This window comes from Sylvia atricapilla, chromosome 6 (genome assembly GCF_009819655.1).
Source record: "Sylvia atricapilla isolate bSylAtr1 chromosome 6, bSylAtr1.pri, whole genome shotgun sequence".
Lineage (NCBI taxonomy): Eukaryota > Metazoa > Chordata > Aves > Passeriformes > Sylviidae > Sylvia > Sylvia atricapilla.
Window position 1 is genome coordinate 680,661 of NC_089145.1, and position 24,323 is coordinate 704,983.

Genomic DNA, 24,323 nt, shown 5'->3' on the forward strand with positions numbered 1-24,323 from the left:
GGATGGGGGCACATCGCTTCTGGCGGCTCCGCACCCCCCGCACCCCGGGGAGAGGGAAGGCGGGGGGTCGGGGGGGCTCCGTCCCCGTCCTCCCGCAGGGTCCCCTCGAGCCAGGCCGCTGTCCCGCCGGTCCCCGGCCGGGAAGGGGCTGGGAGCTGGGAAAGGGGACCCCGAGCCCGCGGTCCCGGGGTGCTCAGGCCTTCAGCTGGTGCCACTGTGCCACCGCCTGCCGCGGGCGGGCGATCATGTCCTTCCAGTGCTTCACCTCGCCGGGACCGCTCTTCCAGGACAGGTAAATCTGCGGGAAACGCATCCCTGGAGCCACCGCGGCCGCTCCATCCCCCTCCCGTGCCTTCACCCCCAAACTGCTCCGGCCGCGCTTTTCCGGGCTCGGCGCCGAGCCAGGTTATTTTTATCCCTCGGTTTTCCATATGGCACCACAGAAAAGCGCGTGTGCCAGCTCTCGCTGCTGCTGCTGCCACCTCGGGGAGCCGCTGACACCGCTCCGGCTCCGCGGATCGTCGCCGGAGAGCCGGGATGGAGCAGAGCTTGCCGCTCATTATGCGATCAAAAGTGATTAGGGGTTTTAAGCGAGAGTGGCATGTCGTGGACACCGCCTGTCCATCCCTGGAATGGGCTCTTGGATGTGCCCGCGCCGGGGATGCCGCCACCTCGGCCCCTGCCCGGCAGCCCGCGGCGCTGAGCCGGGGATTTATTGAATGGATTTATCCCAACCGCTGTGTTTTCCTGATCCCAGCGCGGCGTTCGGGGATCGCGGGCGGAGATTATGGAGCTCATTTGCCATCGTTGCGCTAACCACGAGCTGGGTGATCTCATGGATCGTTCCGCCGGCTCCCGTCCCCGGGAACAATCCCAGGGGACCGGGCGCATCCCGGTGTGGCTCCCCACGCCCCATCCCTGCTTTTCTGGGAGAACTCCGGCGCTCCGTGGCCGTGACACCCAGCACAAGGGATTCCCACCGCGCTCCACGCTGGAGATGGCACCGGGGCCTGGCTGTCCCCGATGCCCACCTGGGTGTCCCCAGGGCGTGTCACCCACCTTGCCGATGACGTCGTTGCGGCTCAGCCTGTCCTTGTCCATGACGGTGATGACGATGGTGGTCTCGCGCAGCCGCTCCGTGGGGATGTCGAAGGCGAAGGACTCGTTGAAGACGGGGTTCAGGCACCGCTTCATCACCACCGTCTTCTTCTTTTCCACCCGCTTGTCCTTGTACATCAGCCACACCTTCACGTAGGGATCTGGAGGGAGAGGAGCCGCTCTCAGCCCCGGATGGGAGCTAGGGAATGCTGCCCGGGATCGGGGCCGGCCGGCGCCGTACCTGAGGTGCCCCCGATGTCCATGGCTTTGAGGTTCCGCGCCTTGATGATGTTCACCACGATGGAATTGGCCGAGGGATTGTAGCACAGAGACAGCAGCAGCTCCCCGCGGCTTCCCTGTGGGACACATGCATTCCCTGAGGACACCCACGCCCCCCAGAGCTCCCCTGTGGGAGCAGGGTGCTGGCATGGGACCCCCACCAGAGCAGCCCAACCAAGGGGAGGGTTTGGGAAAGCACAGAAAATGAGGGCAGGAGGAAATGGGGCCGCCCCCGGTGGGACATTTTTCTGGTCTTGCTGGAGGCAGGAGGAGGAAAAATCTTTTATTTTAGGTCTACCTGAAACAGTTTGGTTTGACCCAAAATGAGACTTTGGGCTACTTAATATAAAATTTGGGAAGAGAAAAATCTCCATCAGATGTCGAAGCAGAAAATGTCCCTGTTAGGACGGGGGGGTGGTCCTCTTGGGGACACTGCAGAGACAGGGGGTCGCTCTCGCCGCCCCAGGGGGATGGGAGGGGTTCAGGGCCTTACACTGCCATCACTGCAGGGCTTCAGGTCCTTCCAGAAGGTCTGCATCTGGGTCAGGTCCACCTTGTTGAGCGGGATGGACACCTCTCCAATGGGATCGTTGCGGCTGAAGCGGTCGTAGTCCAGGACTTGGAGGTACAGCACCCGCTGCACCACCTTCTCATAGGGGAACCCTGTGCCAGGGATGGAAAAGCCAGAGGAGATGAGGAGCAGTTCTAGGACTGTCCCGCCCTTCCCGTCCTGATGGCAGGACCCTGGCACCAGGCAGAGGAAGGGGAGCAGCCCACGGCACAAGGAGCTGCTGTCGCATTAATTCCCACATCTGCGCCCACCCGTGGGGGCAAGGAGCCTTTTAAACCTTCCCCCGCATCCCCTTTATGGGACGCACATCCAGCCTGGCCTCGGTGGCTTGGCCAACCCATCACATCACCAGCAGCCACCGCGCTGGTGGCTTGAGTCAAGCTGAACCCCAGGAAGGTCCCACGGGGCTGCGCTCCCACCCTGATCCACTCCAGTCCATCCCAATCCGTACCTTCAAAGAGGAAGGTCTCATTCCAGTGCGGGTTGAGGTTCTTCCTCTTGACCTTGGTCTCCAGCTTGTGCTTCTTGTCCGGGAGCAGGTAGATCTTGACGAAGGGGTCGCTGGTGCCGCTGAAGTCCTTGGCGGGCAGCTCCTGCGCCTTCATGATCTTCACGGTCAGGGTGGACTCCTGGAAGTTGTAGCCGACGCTGAACTGGATGCGGCCCAGGTTCTCCCGGCTGACGCCTTCGTGGCCCTCGTCATCCTCGGAGCCCGGGGAGAGCTGCGGGAAGAGGAGGAGGAGGGTGAGCGCAGCACCGGGGACCGGCAGGAACCCGACCCGCGTCCCCCCGACCCCAGCCCCGCCGGCTGTCAGCGGACATCAGCCTCTCCCCGGCTTCCCGCTGCCCCCGCCGCTTCCGACGCCTCCTGGCTCGGTGCCACTCGTCCCGCGGAACGGGAGCTCCAATTAGCCAAATTCCTCCTGACAGCGCATCCCTCACGTGTCCGGCTCCGCTCGCTCCCTCGTGCCAGCCCGGGGACACGTCCGCGGCGCGTCGGCTCGGCCGACGGGGATCTGGCACGGCGGGCGGGGACGTGCCCGAGCGCCCGTGGATGGCACAGGGAAGAGCTGGCAGGGCTGGATACTGACCGTGGAGACCCCCAAAGCCGGCGCACCCCACCCACCCACCATCAGCATCTCGCTGGTCAGGGAGTTGACCAGGTCGGAGACGGAGGAGTGCGGCTCCGTCTTGCGGTCGGACTCATCGTGCGGCGGCTGGCCCGGCGCCGGTGCCGCGTTCCCAGCCTTCCCGGCGGCCGGCAACCTGCGGGAAGAGAGGCTTTGGAGGAGAGGGGCCGGGAGCCGAGCGCCAGACAGCGAGGGGCTTCCCGGGCACCCTCTCCCAGCGGATCCTGAGCCCGGGCTGTGCCGGTGCCCGACGGACGCTGCCGGGACACGCGGTGGCCGCGGCCCACCGGCATCCCGGCCCTGGTCCCGGGGCCAGCTGCTGGCCTGGCACCTTTAGGGCACGGCAGCGGGTCGCCTCGACCACGTCCCACGGTGACGGCAGGGACAGTGCGGTCCCCACGGCACCCCACGGCTCCGGCTGCTCCTCACACACCGCACCCCCTCGTCTCTGTGGGTGCCGGGCACCCACGGGTGCTCCGCGTGGGCTCGCTGCCCCCCTGCCCCACTGTCCTGCGGCTGAGACACCCCTGGGGTCACTGTCCTGGCTGTCCCCACACACGGTGGCTCCTGGGCACAGCGCCGGGCAGGGCGGGCAGCCGGGAGCGGCGGGAGGCAGACGGACAGAGCAGCGATGGAGACGGGCGGGAATGCGCCGAGGCCACGCTGCCACGAGGCACGGGGACAACGGGAGACGGGCACGTGGCGGAGGGGACAGGCAGCCTGGGATGCTCCCACTCCCCCCCCTGCCACGGCTCCTGTCCGAGCTGGGACACGGTGACACACCGCCACATGGACCGAGAGGCGCAGGGACACACGGGAAGCCACAACATGCCACGGACACGCGCCACCACGCCAAGCACACGCAGACACGCGGGGAAGGGACGTGGGGGAGCGATGGGGACACCCACACGCACACACGGGATGGCGCCCAGGAAGGACCGGAGAGGCCGAGGCAGCTGGGGAGGCAAAATTCGGTTAAAACCGGGGAAAATGAAGGCGGAGGAGCCGGCGGTGGGGCCCGCTGAGCGAGGAGGCGCCGGTGGAGCCGGGAATGCCGGCGGAGGTCACGGATAGCGGGAGAGAGAGAGCGGGAGAGAGCAAAAGAAAGGAGGAGCAGCGTCGTCCAGCGCCGGCCTGCCGGGAGGGAACGGGAGAGAGGAACGGGGAGCATGGACGGACAGACGGAGTCACCGGGACAGGAGACACGCCGAGGCGCCGGGCTGGAGCCGCCGGGGACAGGCTGGAGAAGGAAGGAGCTGCGAAACAGGGCTGAAGGAGATGTTTTGAGGAAGAAGAGCGGGCGGTCGGCGGCGGCGGTGGGCGGGAGAGAGCCGAGGCTGCCGGAGCGCGTCCCCTCCGCCGGCCGAATCCCGCCGCGTCCTGCGGAGCCCAGGGAACGAGGAGCGGGAGGGATGGAGGTGGGGAACGCCATGCGCGTGCCGGGATGGGGTTTCGGAGCAGGCAGCCGCGGCAAGCGGGGAGCGGGGTCTTGCGGCACAAGCCACCCCCCCGCCGTGTCCCACGTCCCCGTCCCCTCGGCACACGGGGCGGCCGGCACGGGCTGCCGGTGCTCCCGGCGGGGACCGGCTGCACAGCGCGACGCCGGGGAGGGAAGTGCTAAAAGATGGAGCGAAACCAAGCGGAGCGGGGTAAAAATAGCCGCCGGGCGAGAACGGTGCCAGTTCATCCGCACGCCGAGCACACGGAGTGGCAGCGCCCGCCAGGCTTCACACCTCCTCCCCGCTCCGGAGGGGATGAACACCCGCTCCCGGCGGCGCACGGACCCTCTGCCTCTGCCAGCCAGCCCCGGTGGCCGCGGCCGGGCGCCGGTGCCGAGGCTGGACGCGCTGCCGAGCCTGCGGCACGCCGGGAATGCGAGGAGCAGCCGGAGGCGAGGGGCTGTGCCGTGCTGGAGGAGAACGGGGGCTGCGGCGTGTCCCACCCCCCCCACCCGGCCTGTGGCGCTCGCTCTGCCCCTCTGCCACCGTAGCGGTGTCCCCGGATCCCCAGGGAAGCTGCCCATCCCGCCGGGATGGAGGCGGCAGCGGCGAGTCGGGATGGGACGCAGCTCAGCCCATGCGGCATCACTCGGGGGGTGACATGTCCCCCCGTCCCTGAGCGTGTCCCCCCGTCCCACCCCCTCCACCCCCCGCATGCAGCCAGGGCCGGGAAGGGCAGGAGGGGGAGGAAGGAGGGAGGAGGGAGGAGGAAGGGATGGGGATGCTCTCGGTGCCGCTGCTCCAGAGGCAGAACCGCGGGTGCCGGTGCCGGGGAGAGCTCAGACGTCCCGGTGCCCGCTGGGCCACCCTGTGCCGCTCCAACCTTCGCGCTCCACGAGGCCAGCCTCCTCCTCCTCCTCCTCCTCCACCCTGGGTGAGGCCCTCGTCTCCTCCTCCTGCGGGACTGGCCTCGTCCTCGCTCATACCTCTTGTCCCCCTGAGCGTTCGCCTGGTTCGGCTGCGTCCCAGCGGGTTGCAGGTCGGGAATATTGGCAAAGTCATCTTGCTCTGAGAGTCCCAAAACCAGGGATAACACCACCATCCGGCCTTCCCTGCCCGGGCGGCCCCGCCGGCAGCGGGAGAGAGAGAGAAAGAGAGAGGAGAACACAGCGTCAGGCAGGGAACCGGCAGGAGCCGGCGGTGTCCCGCGGACCCCCGGCTGGGCGGCGAGGGGAGCCCGGCTCTCTCCGCCGGCTCCTGCGAGGTGACGATGGCCGGGACGGGCGCACGGGGCTGTGGGGAGAAAGGCGCCGGCTCCGGGGAGCCTGGCACGCGTGGATACCCGCGCTGTCCCTCTCTTCCAGCGGTCCGAGCAGAGAGGAGGCCAAAATCCTGATGAAGGGGGGGGGAAAAGATGCCTGGAGGGGCTGGGAATGAGGAGGGAGAGCGCGACAGGAGTGACAATCCCTTCCGTGGAGGAAGGAATTGGTGGTGCCGTGGCCCCAAGGCTCTTTGCCCCACCCGGGTCCTCTCCCGGGCCTGTAACCGCGTTTATGCCGCGGCGCCGGAGAGGGTGAACGGGGGGAAGAGCGAAAGAAAAAAATCGATGGATGGGGAAAGAGGCGGTGGGAAATGCCAGCGGCTCCTCCGCTGGGAAGCGGCGCTGACTCGGCACGTCTGGGCTCTGCGGCTGCTCCCTCTGCGCCAAGTCAAGGCTGGAACCAGCATCGGCGCTGGGTAAACAGGGAGAACGTGACCCTCGGGACGGCTGATGAGCCGCAGCTCCACGTCGGGAAGCTGGGAGGAATCTGGGAGAGGCTGGAGTGGAAAGGGGATCCTGGGGCAGAGCAGCCCAGGGCGCCTGGAGGAAGGTTCAACCCTCTCACGAGAGCGGGAAGGGGTGTGACGGGCACCCAAATTTGTGTCTCTCATCTAATCCTGGTGCAGGAAGTGCTGTGTCAACTCATGGAAGGGCAGGGTCAGTCCTGCGTCCCCCTCCAAGTGCCGCCAGCCTGCGGAAAGCAAAGCTGGGACCTCAGGGCTCCTTTTTTGCAGGGTGCCAGGGGGCAAACAGCGGCCAGGCGGGAGCTGGAAAACCCGAGGGAAGATGGAGCCGGGGGGGCGCAGCTCTGCAGGGGAGGGACAATGTCATGTGCCGAGACAGGGCGACAACACGGGACTCGGATTAGTCCCCGGGGTTTGATGCTGGAAATCCAGCACCGATGGAGGAGATGGAGTTAAGACAGATTAAAGATCCCACGGCTCCTCCGTCTGGGAATGATATCAGAGCCCAACTCACGGTCACCCCGGCACGGGAAAGTGCCACCCGCACTGTGACAGCTCGGGACAACGTAACTCCCTGGGGACCTTGCTGGTGGCCGTCCCTGGGGATGGAAGGGGGTGGCCAGGGACGTGGCAAAGCACACCGGGGAAGCGCATGAGCCCCTTCCCTGAGCCCCCCGTGAGCCGGGGGACAGGGACCTTCCCGCAGGCCCTGGGCAGCGTGTCCCCAAGGGCGTGATGGATGAGAGGCCGTGCTGGGGCAAATGGAGGAGCAGAGGAGAGAGGGATGAGGAGAGGGATACAGCAGAGCAGAGGGGGATGGAGAGGGAATGGAGAGAAGGAAGGGGCAGAGGAGAGCCATGGAGAGAGGGATGGAGAGAGCGAAGGAGCAGAGCGATCGAGCACATGAGAGGGTGACGGAGAGTGATGGAGCAGAGAGAGCAAAGGAGGGGAAGGGATGGAGAAAGGAATGGAGGGCGTGGGGAGGAGAACGCAGAGGGCAGTGACGGCGAACGCGCACTTACAGGAAGGACTTCATGTCCAAGCCACGGTTGCGGATTTGCCCCACCACGTGGTCCCAGCTGCCGGGGTTGGAGCGGCTCCTGCCCCCGGCCATCCGTTGCTTGGAGCCGGCGGCCGTGCCCTGGCGCGCCGGGCCGCCGCGGGATCCCCGGGAGCTGGCGGCGGCGGAGGAGCCGCTGTGGGCCTGGAGGTGGCCCAGGCTCTGGCTGGTGGTGGGCTGGCTGTGGTTGGCGCGCTGGTGCTGGCTCAGGGGCTGCTGCAGACTTTGCTGGCGCACGAGCGTGCGGGGCCTCTGGAATTTGGGATCGCCTGCTGAGGTGGGGATATACTCAAGGGTAGTGGCTGTGGACAGGGTGGAGTCCTCGAAACTTAGGGAGAGGAAGGGCAGAGGAGAGGAGAGAAAGGAGAAGAAGGTGAAGGGGCAAAATTGGAGGAAGGAAAAGAAGAGAGTTAGAGAGAAGATGCCCCAGCGCAGGGAGCGCTCCGGCGGGAGCCAGCGGGGGCAGCGCCCGGATCCTCCGCCTCTCGCCCGCGGCTCGGCCCTGCCGGCGGCACGGGGGGCTCGGGTCGCCGCCATCCTGCCTCCCGCGGGGCTCGCCAGGGCCGGACGCCCACCCGCTCCCGCGGCCGCCGCTCCGCCAGCGCCTTCCCAGCACGCCGGCCGACCTGCTCTGCGGGATAATTAGGCTGCTGCGTGGAGGCAAATCCCGTGGCGCCCGCTCACGTGCCGCCAGCCGGCCCGTCCCAGCGTCCCGGTCCCTCCCAGTCCAGCCCAGCAGCCAGCAGCGGCGCCGCGGGGGCTCGGCGTCCCATCCCCTCCGCGCCGGACGCTGCGGGAAGGGGGCAAATCCCGCAGCTCGGCGGCGGGGGCCGAACCCCCGTGGGGGTGACATTCCAGCGAGGCGCCCCCGGGGCCAAGCCAGGCTCCGAACGGGGCGGGAGATCACGGGATTGGGGATACGGACGCGGCTCTGTGGGGACACGGAGAGCGGAGCAGCTCGGCCCGGGGCGAGCGGGCTTCGCGTGGGCGGCGGAGCGGAGAGAGCAGCGATGGGATGCCCCAGGGAAGCGGCGCTGGCCATGCAGCACATGCGTGGCACAGCCCATGCAGCCGCGCCGAATTGCCCTCGGCAGCCCGGGGAGCTCGCGGCCGCGAGATGAACGGAGGGAAATCCTCCCGGGACCGCCCCTGGCACCGAGGAGTGGCCTCGAGCAGCAGGCACCGAGCCTGGCCCCGTCCCGGCGCTGCCGGCTGGGAGCGCGGGGCGAAGCTGTGCCATCGTGCAGTGCCAGCAGCGGGGACAGAGAAGGAGCGGGGAGGGAGAGACAGCTCAAAAAAAATTAAAAAACAAAAAAAAAAAGAAAGAAGAAAAAAGAAAATAAAGAAGAGAGAAAAGAAAAGAGGTGAAGAAAGAGCGAAAGGTGGGAGAAAGAGAGAGAGGAGGGAAGGGAGTGGAGAGGAGCGGAGAGCTAGGATGGACGGAGCCCCACGGCCGGGCACTGCCCGCACGCTGCCACCCCCCCTCTCCGCGCCGACGCCGACCTCCTTTCGTTTTCCTATCGAATCCTAAATTAGTTCAATTTACAACCTCTCAGTCACGGGAAACTAAATCTGGCTCCTGTCGGCCCCGCGCCAGCTGGAGGCGCGAGCTCCTCCAGCGCCGTGCCAGGCGGCACCGCGCCCTGCCCGTGCCCGGATGGATGCCCTGGCACCGGCACGGCCAGACCCTCGGCCTGGAGCCCCGGGACACCCCAGTGCCGGCGGCGCTGCGCCGAGGGGATGCTGGAAAACAGGACGCTCCGCCACGTCCCCTTAACCCTGCCCGCGCCGCCTGCGCCAGCCCGTCCGTCCGGATTCCCGGCGGCGGGCCGGCTGAAAGCTGCGCCGCTCCCGCTTTTCCTCGCCTCTCCCTCCTGCTTCCCGGCGCCCAGCTGGAGCGCGGCAGCCTCACGGCGAGCGGCCGGTGTCCCCGAGCTCTCCCGGAGCGGGAACCCCCCGGAGAACCGGAGCCGGGAGCGGGAGCCCACGGGCGGCACAGCCCCATCGCTCCCCGCCGGAGGCACGCTGTGAAAGGTCTCGCCGAGACGCCCAGCCCGGCCTGGAGCGCCGCAGAGCCTGCCAGAGCTCGGATTTTCCCCGAAGCTGAGCAGCCCCGCACTCGCCCCAGCTTTTCTCGGCACCAGGGTCCGGTGGCTGTGCCAGGGTCGAGGGAGCGCACAGACGGAAGATGCCACGCGCCGCCCCCGATTGTCTCTCAGGGATGGGAGCGTGGGACAGCACCTCCTGCCTTTGGGACACCGCAGAGGGAGCGCCGCCTGCCCTGAGAAGCCGAGCGGGGAATGGCGAGCCGCTTTCCCACCGGGATCGGGCGGGGTCACCCTCAGCGCTGGAAACACAACGGGGACAGCGCCTAAAGGTGCTGCTCCCGCCCGGCTGCCTCCTCTGCCGCCCCTGAGCCAAAACACCGCTGGGAGAACGGGAAAGGCCTCCTCTCCCTCGGCACGGTGATCCCGGGGACCTGGCGGTGGCCCCCATCCGCAGCGGGGAGCGGGCGCTCGGGCCCGCCGGCCGTGGCCGTGCCGTGCCGCACCGTGCCGTGCTCACTCACTTGGACAGGCTGAGCTTCCCTGCGGCCAAGTGGCTCTGCACCGTGTGCCAGCGGCCCCGTGCCGCCTTTCCCGCTCCGGGCTCGCTGTGGGCGGACACGCTGCTCCTCATTCCATCCTCGCCGAGCCGCTGCTTGTCCCCGGGCCGGCCGTCGCGGTCCCCGGACAGCCCGGCGGCGGCCGACGCCGTCAGCTTGGCCCCTGATAACAGAGAGCCACTGGGCCGGGCCGGCGGCCGGAGCCCCCCAGACAGACACGAAGGGAGCCGGACGGACACACGGATGGACGTGGGAAACGTGGGGAGCCGTCGGGGAAGGAGGGGAGGGCGACAGAGCCGGAGGGAGCAGACGGACAAGAGACGGACAGACAGACAGAGAGAGAAAGAGAGACATCAGCACTGCAAAAAAAAAAAAAAAAAAAAAAAAGAAAAGAAAGAAAAAAAAAAAAAAAAAAAAAGGGGGAGGGGGGAAGGGGGTGGTCCTGGCCGCAAAACATCCAAGAGAAAGGGCGGAGAAGGGGTCGGGAAAGGGAGAGGGTCCCGCTCGCCGGCAGCCCAGCCCCGGGGGGACCCGTCCCCGCGCCGAGGGGGTGCCCCCAACGCGCAACCCCGTCCTGGAGGGAGATCCCGGCCGGCCCCGGGAATGCGGGAAGGAGGGGTTGCTCGTCTCCATGGGACGGCCCATGGGGTGGCGTGCGGGGAGCCCGGGAGCAGGAGGAGCGGGACAAGGAGGAGGAGGAAGAGGAAGGCGAGTGGGTGCTGCCCATATACTCACTACACGGAGCAAACACGGTAAGGAGAGACTCACTTGAGGGAAAGGCGCGGATCACCGTACGGAGCGTAAGGAGAAATGTTTAGGATAAACTCCTTGGGAGGGTAGGAGCTCCATTTCTGCTGCACTGTGTTGTCATTGTTATTCCAAAAGTCTCTGTCTAGATCGCTACAGCGGCCGGATTCCGGGGGAGAAAGAAAAGGGAAATACAAGAGAGAGAAGCTGAATTCCTGCGAGAGAGAAGGAAAAAGCAGCCCTCCGCCCCCGGAGCGCCAGGATCCTGCGGAGAGAGACGGGGAGCCCACCCCTCGGACGCCGACACACACACACACACACACACACACACGTGGACACGGACAGAAGGATGGACGGACGGGAAGAGCTGTGGAGAGACAGGAGCGGGCGGCTCCACCGGCTGGGAAGGAGAGAAGGGTGTGGGGGATTCGGGAGGTGTCGGCGAGTGCGGTTCCTGCACGGCATTCCCGAATATGTGTCCGTGCGCCCTCGGCACGTGTGTCCGTGTGCCCTCGCCTGCTCAGCGGCCCAGTCCTGGAAGCGCCCGGTTAAACTGTGACACTGCTGCGGGTTGGAGACCCTTCCAGAGCCCTTCCCCTGCGGATCCCTTCCCGCAGAACCGGCCTGCTGCCGGCACGGAGCCTGGACCTCCTGGCTCTGGGAAGCCGCCGGAGCTGCGTGCCGAGGGCTGAGCTCCCCGCTGGTGCTGAGAGACTGGAAAAGCCGCCAGCAGCTTTGGGTTGATCGCAGCTGTATGGAATGTGCTGGAGTTTGGGGAAGCCGCCTGTGCCGTGCCATCGGGAGGGACGCGCCTTCCCCTCCGTTCCCAGCTCATCCTGGTTGGCTGGGAGCAGCTGGTGAGGTGCCCCTGCACCCCGATAACACCCAGGCCAGCCATGGGAGGAAGTCTTCCACAGGCTTATTCCAGGCAGGAGCTTTTTCCCTCCTGGTGATCCAGCTCCCTCCTCCCTGGAGGCCTGCAGAGGGTGTGGAGAGGCAGTGCTGGCTCTGGGACGCCCAGGAGAATCCCCTCAGCTTCCAGCCTCCACTCCCTACCCAGCGCCGTGGGCTGCCCCAGCTCCGCTGTCCTTTCTCCGTGGAACGCCCGTGGGATGCAGAGCCACTCCAGCCCCGCTGGGCAGAGCTTGGAATCCGCAGCCCCAGGCTCGGAGCATCGCTGGGGACACGCGTGCCCGTGTCCCCGGGACTCCATCGTGCCCACGGCTCCGTGGGATACACAAGGATGCTGGAGACAGCCACCAGCTCTCCCAGTCTCCCGGAGCCCCTCTCCCGCTGGGAGAAGGGATGGCCACCTCTGTCCTTCCTCTCCCCCCCCCCCATCCTGGCACCTACTTGATGGTTTTCTTTTCGCTGCGGCCTCGGCTGGAATCCGGAGTTCCCACAGTCTCCAGGGAAGTCTTGTAACGCTTTCCCTGTGGAAAAGAGAGGAGAGGGGGGATCAGGGGGTGGCAGAGTATCCCCTGGAATATCCCAGTGAAGGATGGGAGCTGCCATCACTTAGAGAGTTTGACCTGGATGTGCCCTTTCCCTTACGGTCTCCAGGCTCCATCCCACCGGTCCAGGCAGCAAAATTCCCAAAGGCTCCGTCCCTTGGGCCCTGGGGGCTCATGCCCCGCGTCACCCCAAGGACAGCATAGCCACGGCTGCCAGCATCCCATTCCATGGCCTCGCTGGGAAGGAGTGGGTAATTTTAGGCCTAATTGGGCCTGAATTAATTGAGTTCGCTTTTCCCAGCACCAGGCAAGTGCTGCCATAGGAGAATGAAGCTGGAGCTGGCTCCAAACTGGGGCTGGTAATCAGGGCACTCGGGCAGGTTCCGGGCGCTGCTCCGGGCCGCGGTGGGCGGGAGCAAATTAACGCCAATTAGCCAACAATTGGGAGCGGGGATGCTCCGCGCAGCGCCAGGCGGGTGAGGTGGGATGGGAGCAGGATGGGGTGGAGAACCAGCCCTTCCATCCCACTGGTCCTGGATCTCAGGAGCCAGCCCTGCATCCAGCCTGCACACGGAAAGGGAATGTTTCTCCTTTTTTCTTCTTCTTCCCAGCCTCTTTGTGTCCACATGGAGCCATCTCCTTGGCTTGCTGGGACACCGGGACCCTCAGCACGGCGTCCTTGGGCAGCAATCGTGCCAGGAGCTGCAGGGGTGTTGGATACCCTTGGATACCCGAGGGCTAATGCTGCTGGAAGCTTCAGGGAAACACACCTGGACCTCCTTGGATTCACATTGGCGAATCCTGCCAGGAACTGCAGGGTGTTGGATGGCCTCGAATGGCCGTGGGCTAATCCCGCTGGGAAGCGCGGGGGTGCCTGGCCTCACCGGATGCTCAGAGGCCATCCCAGAGGGAATCATCGCCCAGCCCCGTGCTCATCCGTGTCCCGACTGCGGCGGCTCGGGGCTCGTGAGGACACAGCAGCGGGCACGGCCTGGAGCCGCGCTTGGCCGTCATTCCAGCACCGGAGCCGCTCCAGCTCCGGGTGCTGTTGAGGGCCGCTTAGGATGTGCCTTCCCGGCCAATTGACACTTGTTTGTTCCTCTGCCAGCTCCAGCCTCCTCCTTCCCAGTGGTTTTTCCTCTGCCGGCTCCCTCTCCCCATCCCTTAGGTGGCAGCCGGCAGGGCCCTTCCCAGCCATGGCCGTGCGGAGCCCCTCTCCCATTCCCAAGGGAACGCCGCCTTCCCCCGGCTCGGGGTGCGCAACTCCCCGGCGGGAAGCGCCGCTGCCGTGGCAGCGCTTGACCCAGATTCCATTCCGATGGCGAAGGAAACGTGGCCGAGCACGTCCTGCTCCCGGGAGAGGAGCAGCAGCAGCAGGAGGAAGGGGATGGAGCGGGAGGCAGCGCCGTCCCAAGCCCCGGGTGGGAATCGGGGCGGGAAGAAGGGATACACAGCGGGCGGCAGGGATGGCTCACGGCACCCGGCGCTGCCAGGGATGGGCTGGCCGCCTTCCCACGGGGCTTTTCCAGGCAGGAGCTTGCCCAGCAGGACAGGGGCCAGCTCGTTCCGGCTTGTCACCGATATATATCCATATATTTGGAAACTTCCCTTTGTGCCACGCGAACGGTTTCGCCCAAACATTTCATTAGCGCGTCCGGGAAAAGCCCCAATAAAAGCGGCAGCCGGCGGCTCCGGGGAGCTGCCTCCGCTCGGCTGCTGCCCTGGCAGCGGGAATTGCCCCCCGCTCGGCGGCACGGGAAACACGCCGGGATGCCGGGAGGGTGGGCGGGAAGCCGGACACTCACCATTTTCCGCTGGCACCACTGGCAGATCCCGCAGAGGACGATGGTGACGCTAAGGCTGACGGTGATGATGGCTGAGACCAGGAGGACGTCGCGGGAAGGAGTCCCTGGAGGGAGCAGAGCACAAAGCGGGGGTCAGCCCCCAATCCCGGGGGGTTCCTGCTGCGCGCCGGGGTGCGGGGAGGGAAAACGCAGGGAATGTGCTCCGACGGCCGCGTCCCACTGCGGCCGTCGCGCTGTGTCCCATCACGGTGGGCACCTCCTTGGCTTCTGAGCTCCCAGCCGGGTGCGTCCAGGCGGGAATCCAGCCCTGAGCTCAGTTCGGAGCTTTAATCCCCGCTGGCACCCCGGGAGCGCTGGCAAGGCCGCGGCTTCGCCAGCCGGTCCCACACGGATTCATCCCGAATGGCAGGGCGGACCCGCTGCTCCCCGGCCTGGCCGTGGGGACAACCACGGGGACCCCAAAAAATGTGGGAAGGACCCACCAACCCCATCCAGCCCTTCCGTCCGTGTTCCCAGCGTGCGGAATGACCGCTGTGGGATGAGAATACGGAGCCGAGGCGGCTCAGAGGGGAGCCCAAATGGGCTCAGCTTTGTCTCCGGCCAGGACCCTCCCTACAGCATCCCTGGGGATGCTCCGCATCCTGCTGTGCCCGCTGGGATGGCACCGGCCGTGGCCGGAGCCGCAGCTGGCAGCGGCGAGGCCGGAGCAGCGCCGGGAGCGATGCTGCAGTATAAATATTAAACAATAAATGTTAATAATTAATTCGCCCGCAGACCTTGTTATTGTAACGAAATTTCCCAGCGGCTCCGAGGCCGGGGTGAGTCAGAGTGGACCAGGAGGGGGGATCGGGGCTCTGGAATGGCCCCCGACACGTTCTGAGGCTCCCGCTGGAATCAGAGGAGGAAAGGGGACGGTGGCCGTCAAGGGGAGATTTGTAAAAAATTCCTTGAGGAGAAGACGAGGGTGGGATGCGGTGGGGGTGGTTTTGGGGACGCGTCCCCCCTGCAGCACCCGTGCTCCCTCCATCCAGAGGCAGCTCCTCCATCGCTCCCGGATCACGAGGAGCCTGTGTATAAAACTCACATAGCAACTGTTGCCTAGGAGGGAATTTGGGACCAGCCCTTAATTTCCAACATTTATAAACCCCGGCTGGGGAAGCTGCCGGGGGAATGGGAAGCGGCGGCCGGAGAGCGCCGGGCACCTCTGCTCGGGTGGGATTCCCAGCGGTTCGGGCGGCCCCGGGTTTACTGGGCGGGCTGGGAATCGGGATGAGCCCCCCTCAGTTGGTGCTCCCTGCTCCAGCTTGGGGATACCGTGACCCCTCCGGCTCAGCCCGGAGCTCCAACACATCCCTGCGGGATCAAGTTCATCCTCGAATTAATCTGGAGAGAGGGAATGAAAGGAAAAGGCGAGGGAAGGGGCGGGCACTGCCGAGGCCACCGCGGCCGGGGCAGCGTCCCGAGAGGGACATCAGTGAGCGCCGGTTCCCGCGGCCGAATTCCCCGTGCCGAGGCGCCACCGCACCCCCAAAACCTGGCGTCGCCCCACGATCCTGATGGATTCACCAGCGGGATGCTGCCTGGGGGGGCTCCGGGGGCTGTCCCTGTGCACCTTCCCGGTGGGATCACGCCGTGTCCCCAGGGCGGGGGGAGCGATACAGGCCCCCAGGCTGCGCCGCCCTCAGCATGAGTTAAATGACTCGTTTGCCAGGCAATTAGCGCTCGGTTAATTAAAGACTCGGAGCCGCTCGGAGTTCCCGGCTCGTCCCCAAGGCTGGGGCGCGGTGCGGGGGTCCCTGCGCCGGTTGGGATGCGCGGCGTGGGATGCCCTGGGGCGAGGGGATGCAGGGGGGACGCGGGGAGCTGCGTGACACGGGGACACAGCCCCGGGAGCGGGTGACAAGGTGGAAAACGTGACGCGTGTTTACGCCGCCGCCGGCCCTCCTTCCCCGCCGCTCTCCATGAATCTGCCAGCGCCGATCCAGGCGGGAGCGTGGACACGGCTGCGTGGGACTTGTCCCAAATCCCAGCGGCCCTTCCGAGGTCCCGCCTCTTCCCAAGGGCACAGTGAGGGGGGGCCGAGAGACAGAGACCCCACGTCCCTCCTCGGAGGGATGGAGGTCCCAATCCCGTCCCACGTGCTGGCGGAGCAGGGGACGCTGCGGAGGCTGGCGAGGGGGTGGAACATCCCTGCGGCTCTTTCATCAGGATTCAAAGGCACTTGACGGGATATAATTCCACTTTTCCAGGCCCTTATTGATGAGCGGATTACCTGCCTCCTTAGCGCCGCAGCTCTCCAGCGTGGGATTTGTGCGGTGCTGCGTGAGCCAGGGAAGAGGGGATGTTCCAGGGGGAGAGGGCTCTGGATGCAGGCAGAGAGTCCTCGTGCCATGGAGAGGGTCTCTGTGCCATTGTTGAGAGTTCTGGCTTCAGGGGAAAGGTCTCCATGGCGGATCTAGGACAAGCAGGGAGCCCCCTGCACTCTTCCAGCGCCCGCTTTGGAGTGGGAGATGGGGAGTGTTTGGGAGACTGGGATGCGGTCACGTGCCGCTTTTCCTCCTTTATCCGCCGCTCCTGCGGGCTCGGGATTTGCTGCCTCCGGAGCGCGAGCGAGCTCCGGCCTTTGTGGATGTGAAGGAACACTTCAAACCTGACCCCGGCACAAGGAGAGACGTGGAGATCCAAGAGGGATTAGTCGTCTCCAGCGGCGTGTGAGCCGGAGATCCGGCGAGATGCTCCCGAAAAAGGGAATAACTGCCGATGGATCCAACAGGCGGCTCAGCTCCGGCATGCCCGGGAATGGTGGGAGCCGTGGCACAGCCCATGCCAGGGACACCCAGAAGTGTCCCTTAGCATCCTGGTGGCCCTGGGCATCCCAGTGATCCTGCACATCCCAGCATCCATCTGCATCCTGGTGGCCCTGGGCGTCCTCGTGATCCTGTGCATCTCGGTAGCTTTGTGCATCCCAGTGTCCCTGCACATCCCAGTGTCCCTGCACATCCCAGTGTCCCTGTGCATCTTGGTGGCCCCGTCATCCCGGTGTCCCTGCACATCCTGGTGTCCCTGCACATCCTGGTGTCCCTGCACATCCCAGTGTCCCTGTGCATCTTGGTGGCTCCGTCATCCTGGTGTCCCTGCACATCCCGGTGTCCCTGCACATCCCGGTGTCCCTGCGCAGCCCAGCGGCCTTGGACACCTCGGTGGCTCTGTCTGCCGGTGGCCCTGTGCGCACTCAGCTCCAGGACAGGCATGGCTTCAGCCGGCTGCAGTGAGACCATCCGGCTCCTGGGCAGCCCCAGCCATTTCCCCCCCAATTCCCTGTTCCCTTGCGCGTATCCCAGGGTTCAGCCCTATCCCACAGCTCCGCCGTCACCTCCAGCCAAACGCAATGGAGCGACGCTGGGAAGGCAAAGCCGCTGCGAGGGGCACCCAGGGATGCTTCCAGCTCTCCCAAAGAACAGCTCCTGCACAGGAGGGGGAGGCTGGAATCTCCACGGAGCGCCAGAGGCTTTGGATGAGCAAAGGCTTCGGAACAAGCCTCACATCTGTGGCACCGCAGCTGGAACCAGCCCCTCTGCGGGTGTCCCAGTGAGGATGGCCCTGTCCAGCCTCTCGGGGCCCTATTTTTGGATCCAGACCCTGAAATTCCCAGCTTTTGTGGACACTGCGTCTCCCTGGCAGCTGCTCAGCATCGCAGCCCCATCTCCTGGAGCATCCTCCCACTCCCCCCGTTCCAGCGGCGAGATCCATGGATGCCAAGTACCCTGGGGGGAAAATCAAAGCCGTGGGGAGCTCCCTCAGGCCAGGCTCTTGCTGAGCTCCCTGGAAGTGGTGATCAAAGCCAACATCCACAGCTCCACATGGAGAAACGGCTCCATGTGCCAAGCCGCCAAACCGGCAGCGGAAACGCGTACATTCCCGGGAAAAGGGCAGCGGGAGAAGACGCCAAGCGAGCAGCGCATCCCCTTCCCGCCCCCTTCCCCAACATTCCGCTGTCGCGGGGAGCTGCGGCGCCAGAGCGGGATGTGACGCCGAGCCTGGGTGGGGATGGCGGTGCCGGGGAGGACCTGTGGGATGGGAAGGGACAGGGCAGGGATGTGGCGTCGGAGCAGCCCCTCGTGCTGCCGGGGCGGAGAGGCGCACGGCGCGGAGCGAGGTGGCCGCGTTGTCACGCCGGGGCTTCCCAGATGCTGCCTCCCTGGCACCAGGCCATGAATTCCTCCTCTTCTCATCCTCCCACTCATTTGCTCGATATTTCCCAAACCTCTTATTTTTAGGACGCAGCCGAAAAGCTGTGAATTTGCGGCTTTGGCTCCTGTGCAGGATGCCGGGCAAGGGGCGGAGCGGGGCAGGACCCCGGCGGGCAGAGCAGGGACCCAAGCCCTCGGCACAGGGAGAGGGAGAAGGGACGGGCACGGAGCGGGACGAGGCTTTGCTGCCGTCGCCGGTAACAACCCAGTGGGCATTTTGGGAATGCTGTGAGCCGGGCTGGGCGCGTGACGTGGAAGAGCTGGAGGGCTGGGCCAGCTGGGTCTGGCGGCGCCACCTGCCCACGTGCTCGCAGGGGCTCCGTAGATGTGAGGGATCATTGGAAGCCCGGCAGGATCCCGGGAGGAGCCTCGGGGGAGAGCAGCGGTGCCGCAGCTCAGCCACCCCCCGGGCGTGCTCTGAGCAGGAACGTCTGCTCTCCATCTGCCCGTCTATCCGTGCGTCCCCCTCTCCAACACATCCATCAATCTCTCCATCCGTCCGTCCGTCCGTCCATCCCTCGTACACATCTGCCTCTCCATCCAGCCATCTGTCCATCCCCCGGAGCTGTCAATCCGCCTGCCTCTGCCTCCCCCACGCCGAGCTGCGAGTCCCGGGGGGTTTCGGGTGGCACAGCCGGCCACCACCGGGCCCACCCCGGGCCGCTGGGGGAGGAGGTGAACACCGTCCCCAAACAGCGCACAGCTCCAGCTGCATGTTCTCAGGCATCCCCTAGCCCCACCAGCTGCCAGGCACGGTGGTGTCCCTCCTGTGTCCCCTCCAGCCCCGATGCCACCCGTCCCCGCTCGGCGGCCACGGCAAGCTGGAGCTGGGGATGGAGGGAGAATTTGGCAAGGGAAGGCGCTCCTTCCCTGGTGCCGGGCTATTTTTGGCTGAGGATTTCCGGAGAGCCGTGTGGTTTCTCTGCCTCGTGGTCCCCCACTGCATCTCTCTTCCCGAGGAGCACCCAGAAGCCCCGCTCTGCTCCTGCGGTTTGCATCCATCCCCATCCCCGTTCCAAGCCCCGCTCCCGAGAGGACGCCGCTCATCCCCCGGCTAGGCTGGTGCTCCGCGTCATCCCTGCTCCAAAACGAGCCCTGGGGCGTCGCTCCCCAGCCTGGAGTCACCCCAACCTCCCTTCCCTCGGCGCAGGATCCTCTCCTGGTGCTGGCAGCGGGCACGGAGGAGCGGGCTGGGCTCTCATCCCGAGTGGCACTGCCAGCTCTCGCGCCGTCGCCACTTAGCCTCTGGCCCCAGGGCTCTCCATCATTCCCGAGCCCTTCGGGTGACAGCAGGAGAGAGGGAAGGCAGAGAGCCAGCGGCTCCCAGGGAACGGGGGCGGGCAGGCTCTTTGCGGCCCATCCCAGCTCCACGAGCCCCCCGCTGGTTTCCCCAGCTCCCCCATTCCCCCCGGGCACGGCCCCCAGTCCCGTCACCCGCGATCCGCGTGTTGTCACAGCGAGGCCACCGTGGCGACAGGGGGTTCAAGGCTGGGGGACGCTCAGGGTCTCCAGTGCCCTCAGAGCCGGGGGCTGGGGAGAGGAAGAAGAGGCTTGGAGGGGAACGCGTGGAAAGATGGAGAAACGCAGCTCGGAGGGAGGAGGCAGAGGAGGGGATGAAGGGCTGAGGAAGGCCCCAGAGGGAGGACTGAGGGCCTCAGGTGTGGAGAGGTGCCCGGGGGAGGCGGGGGTGGTGGAAATCCTCCAGCAGAGCCCGATCCCGGGCCCGCATCCTCCAGGGACACACGCTCGGGGTCATCCATGGGGCAGCAGGGATGGTCATCCACGGTGGAGCGGGGCCAGGACCAGCCGCCCCCCGCAGCCACCGCTGTTCCACAGCCCCATCCGCAGGGGAAGAGCCGGTCACCCCGCCTTCCCTGGATACGCGGAGCCCCCCGGGGGCATCCCGCGGGCCGTGCCCCCCTCGGAGGGCCGGCAGCGGGGCCGCTGTGCCGCGCTGTCCCTCCGCCGCCGCGCCGGCTCCGTCCCCGCCGGCGCGACCGCTTCCCTTCAAACCTCATTAACTCCCCCCAAGGTGACCCTCTCCCTCCTGCAGCCAGGCCCGGGGACACCGGGAGGGGACGGGGCGCTGCGGGGGCAGCCGGAGCCGGCGGGCGGGCGCCGAGCCTCCCGTGCCACAGCCGCGCCGGCACCCACAGGGATGGGGGATGCTCCGCTTGGCACATCCCAACCCGCCGCCCCCCACGCCCCGCCTGGCCCCACACGCGTCCCCCGGGTCCCCCGCCGGTCACAGCCGGGGGGGTCCGTCCCCCTGCTCCGCGCTGGGCTCGTGCCCGCGCTCCGGCGGCTCTCCGGGAGCCGTTCCCTCGCCGGATCCATCCATAATGGATATCGTAGCTGAGCCCCCGGGGGCCGGGGGGTGGCAGCGATATTATCTGCATCTGTCTTCATTCCCCGCTCCCCCCCCCTCCTTCCTCGGCAGGCGGAAAAGCCGCGAGATCAGGCGCTGGAAAAGCCGCCTCCGGCTCCTCTCCTGCTCCTTGGAGTCAGGGGGGAGCAGCAAGACCTCTCTGCCAGACCCCCGCCCGGCGGGGAGCCCCCCAATCCCAATCCTCGTCCTCGCTGTGCCCCAGCCGTGCTCGGGGTGGGGGGGCCCTGGGACACGTCAGCGCGGCCGTGGGGAGGCCGAAAGGGTGGGAATTGGTGGCAACTGCTGGGAGCGAGGAACCCCCACCGTGAGGAGGGCTCAGCATCCGCGTGGACCCCCTCCACACCGCCACGGAAAACGGGCTGGAGCGGGTTCGCCGTGGGGAACAAAGGGCCGGGCTGAGGCCGCGGGGGATGCTCCGAGACGGCGGCAGGAGCATCCCTCGGGCCGGAGCGGAGGGGCTGGCTGGGAGAGGGAGCCCAGAGCGGCGCAGGATGGGGGTCCCGCTCCGTGATGGGTGGGTCTGGAGCTCCCGCTGCGTGAGGGCGCCGTGCGGGACGCGAGGCTGCAGCAGGTGCCCGGCTCCCGGCGAGGCCCGTGCGCTGCCATCCCTGCGCTCTTTGTCTGCCTTCCCGCCCGTCACGCTCCCTCATCCCGCTGCCAGCCCCTCCGCCGGCCGCCGCCCCGCTCCTCGCCGTGTGCCGGCTCCCGTGGAAGCCCGCCTTGTTCTCCCGAGCCCCGGGGAGCTGCTCCCACGGCCGCGCCAGCACCGAGGCGCTCCATCGCCCGCTCCGAGGCGGTGCGGGGGGAAAACAGGCAGCTGCTGCCTGGTTATTGATTCACCACCTCCAGCCGCCGCGCGGCTCTGCTCGGAACGCTTCCAGCCGGGAAAGATGGGGACGTGGGGAGCAGGGCCCCCCGGCACCTGCTCGCTGCGCTAAAATGGAGCTTGGGGCTTTGGGGACGCGAACGCCGCCCCGAAGGGGACAGCTGGTGACAGCCGCGGGGACACGGATGGAGGGGGGTGTCTGGCAGGGGAAAGGAGCTGTCCGATGTTCTCACAGCGAAGGGGACGTTGTCCCTGTGGCACAGAGGGCACCTTTGCGGGCAGCCCCAAGCTCTGCTCCGTGCTCGGATGTGGCTCTCCTGACACATCAGTTGGCGGTCCCCCAGCAGCACAGCCCCCCGTGGCTCCCCAAAAAAGCCTCCAGCTGGCGGGAGACACTTTGGGAAGCGCCTCGGCTTGATCTCAATTCCCAACACCCCCTTGCCGGCCAAGACCAGACTCCCTCGGGCACCTCCGACCCCAGAACCAGACAGCCCCAGCAGCACCTCCGGGCTCCACGTCACCCCCAGATCCCTCTTTCCTCGGGCAGCAAAGTTTCCCGAATTTCCTGGCATCTTCTCCCCCTCGGTGAAACGCAGCCAGTGCTGGGGGCCTCGGCCGCTGTCCCCGCACGGTGACACGGAGCGGGGGACGAGCAAGACGAGACTGGTGCCACCTCGGACAGGGTTTTGAAGGGGGACAATAAGCACTGCTTCACCCGGGCTGTGGCTTGGCTGGCTCTTCCCAAATCCTGCGGGAGTGTGAGCTGCCAGAACCCCCTCAGCCTCCACGGGGGTGGTGGGGACAGAGCCCCTCAGCAGCACGTCTGGAAGGTCCGGGAAAGGTGGGACCATCCAGGAGAGGCGGCAGTGCCCGGGTGCCCGCACAAGGTGTGTGCACCCCCAGCACCCCACGGCTCCAGCCGCCGCCCGTGACGTGGGAAAACTCCCACGTCACGGGAGCCCCAGCAGCCGGGGAGCACGGGCTTTGGGACGGGGGGTCTGTCCCCCCAAATCCGGCAGCTCCAGCTCTGCCCTGGGAGCTTCCAGCCGGCCGAGCGGAGCTGGCCATGGCCAAGCAGCCGTCGGTGGCCCACCGGCAGGGACAAGGGGGACAAAGCGGGGGCAGGTGCAAAGTTTGGAGGGGGAGAAGGAGGCGGGAGCAAATCCCGGGCGCCGGGAGGGAAGGGCGGCCCGGCCACGCCGCTGCCGGCGGGGACAGGCTGGCGTCCCCCCTCTGCCACCCACCCAGCCGGGTGACCTTGGGCCAAGCGGTGCCGTGCCGCTCTCCGGCCATCCCCGCGGGGTCGCGGTGCCACGGGATGGAGCCGCTCCCGGTGGGAGCGCTCAGCCTGCGGCCAGGCGCAAAGTTCCCCTCGAAGGCGGCTCGGCCGGAGCTGCCAACTCGCGGGCAGCGGTGACGCCGTCACCTGCCGCGGGTGACAGCGAGTGGCGGTGCCCGGCGCTCCCAAAGCCGCCGGATCCCGCAGGCCTGGCACCTGCAGCTCTCCCCGGCGGCGCCCGCTGTCCCCGCGTCCCCGCCGGCACGTCCCCACGCCACCGCAGGACACGCCGTCCTTCTGCCCGCTCCCCGGGCCCCGGGACACGGCCGGGGACAGCCGCCAGGCCCCGCCGAGCCGCATCGCTCCGGCAGCGTCCCCGTGTCTCCGCACCGGCTCGGGCACCCCCAAAACGTCCCCGCCAGCGTCCCAGATTCCCCGGTGCGGGGCCGACTGCTGCCTTCCGAGCATGAGCTCAGCAAATCCGCGCAGGAGAAAGCCCCTTCCCCTGGCGCCCACCCCCGCGTGTCCCGGTGTCGTTCCGGAGGTGCGGCAGGACGGGGCTGGGGGACCCCCCAGAAGGACGGAGGGGGCGGGCGGTGAGGAGCAGGGATGTGCAGACCGCTGGATGCTGCTCTGCACGCCGGGATCTGGGGCTCTCCCGGGGCTCTGGGGCTTTGCTGGAGGTGTGGGCAGCGGGATGCTGCCCCCAGGGCTTGGCGTGTCCCGAAGGGGATCCGGGGCTCCAGCAGCTCCGCAGGCTGAGGAGAGGGGGGATGTGCTGGATGCTTGTCTGGGCGCCGGCAGCCAGCGGGATTTGGGGCTCGCCCCGTGTTATTTTATTTTATTTTTTTTTTGGGGGGGGGGGGGGGGGCGGCTGGGGAGCAGGATGCCGCCCGCGGGGGTCGGGGTGTCGCCGGGCGGGGGGCGTCGGTGGCTCCGGCAGCTCCGCAGCGCTGTGACAACGGCGGCGGTGACTTTCTCCCCAAACTACCGTAAGTCCCGGGGAGGCGCGGGGGGGAGAAGCTGGCGACGGCCGCGGCGGATCCCCGGGGGGGCGGCGAGCGGCCGGCCACCCCCGGTGCGCGTCCCCGCGTCCCGCGTGTCTCCGTCCCTCCCCTCCCCGGCGGCCCGGGGCTCACCTGCGCTGGCAGCCTCCGGGCGCAGGTACATGGTGGCGGGCGGCGGCGGGGCGCGGCGGGGCGGCGGGGCGGCGGCTGCCCGGTGCAGCGGGGCCGCGGCTCATCAGACGGCGGCGGAGGCGGCGGCGGGAGGGGGCGGCGGGGCGGGGGGCGGCGGCGGGGCGGCGGGGGCCCGCATGCGGCGGCGGGGGGCCGGGAGCCCCGCGGAGCCCGTGCTGGCCGCCCGCTGCTGCGGGGTGCGCGCGTGTGCGGGTGCGTGTGCGGGTGCGTGTGCGGGTGTGTGCGGGCGCGTGTGCGGCGCGATCCTGCATCCACTTGCTGCTCGCTGCTGGCGGGATCGGAAACTGCAGCCGCCGGGAAGGGAGGAGGGAGCGGAGGGGCGGGGGGGGCGGGGGGGGGGGGGGTCGGGGATGCGCACGGAGAGAGGGGGACACGCGTGGGGCGGCGACGCCGCCCGCGGCGACACC

At 67.5% G+C, this 24,323-nt stretch overlaps 1 protein-coding gene across 4 annotated transcripts; it reads right to left on the reverse strand.

Moving 5' to 3' along the window:
• Positions 1-27: 27 nt before the first annotated feature.
• Positions 28-23,944, reverse strand: SYT7 (synaptotagmin 7). 4 transcript variants are annotated; one of them, XM_066320416.1, is made up of 13 exons: positions 23,857-23,944; positions 13,974-14,077; positions 12,068-12,147; positions 10,736-10,867; positions 9,932-10,147; positions 7,325-7,690; positions 5,504-5,629; positions 3,079-3,214; positions 2,400-2,670; positions 1,871-2,040; positions 1,340-1,454; positions 1,060-1,259; positions 28-298 (listed from the first exon to the last, which is right to left on the reverse strand). In XM_066320416.1, exons 1-13 carry the CDS (start codon positions 23,885-23,887, stop codon positions 194-196), a joined length of 2,052 nt encoding a protein of 683 aa, XP_066176513.1. In that variant the 5' UTR covers positions 23,888-23,944; the 3' UTR covers positions 28-193. The 4 variants fall into 4 exon arrangements, with proteins under 4 accessions (XP_066176513.1, XP_066176514.1, XP_066176515.1 ...); XM_066320417.1 differs by lacking the exon at positions 9,932-10,147 and having other exon boundaries at positions 23,857-23,941; XM_066320418.1 differs by lacking the exons at positions 5,504-5,629; positions 7,325-7,690 and having other exon boundaries at positions 23,857-23,936.
• Positions 23,945-24,323: the final 379 nt, after the last annotated feature.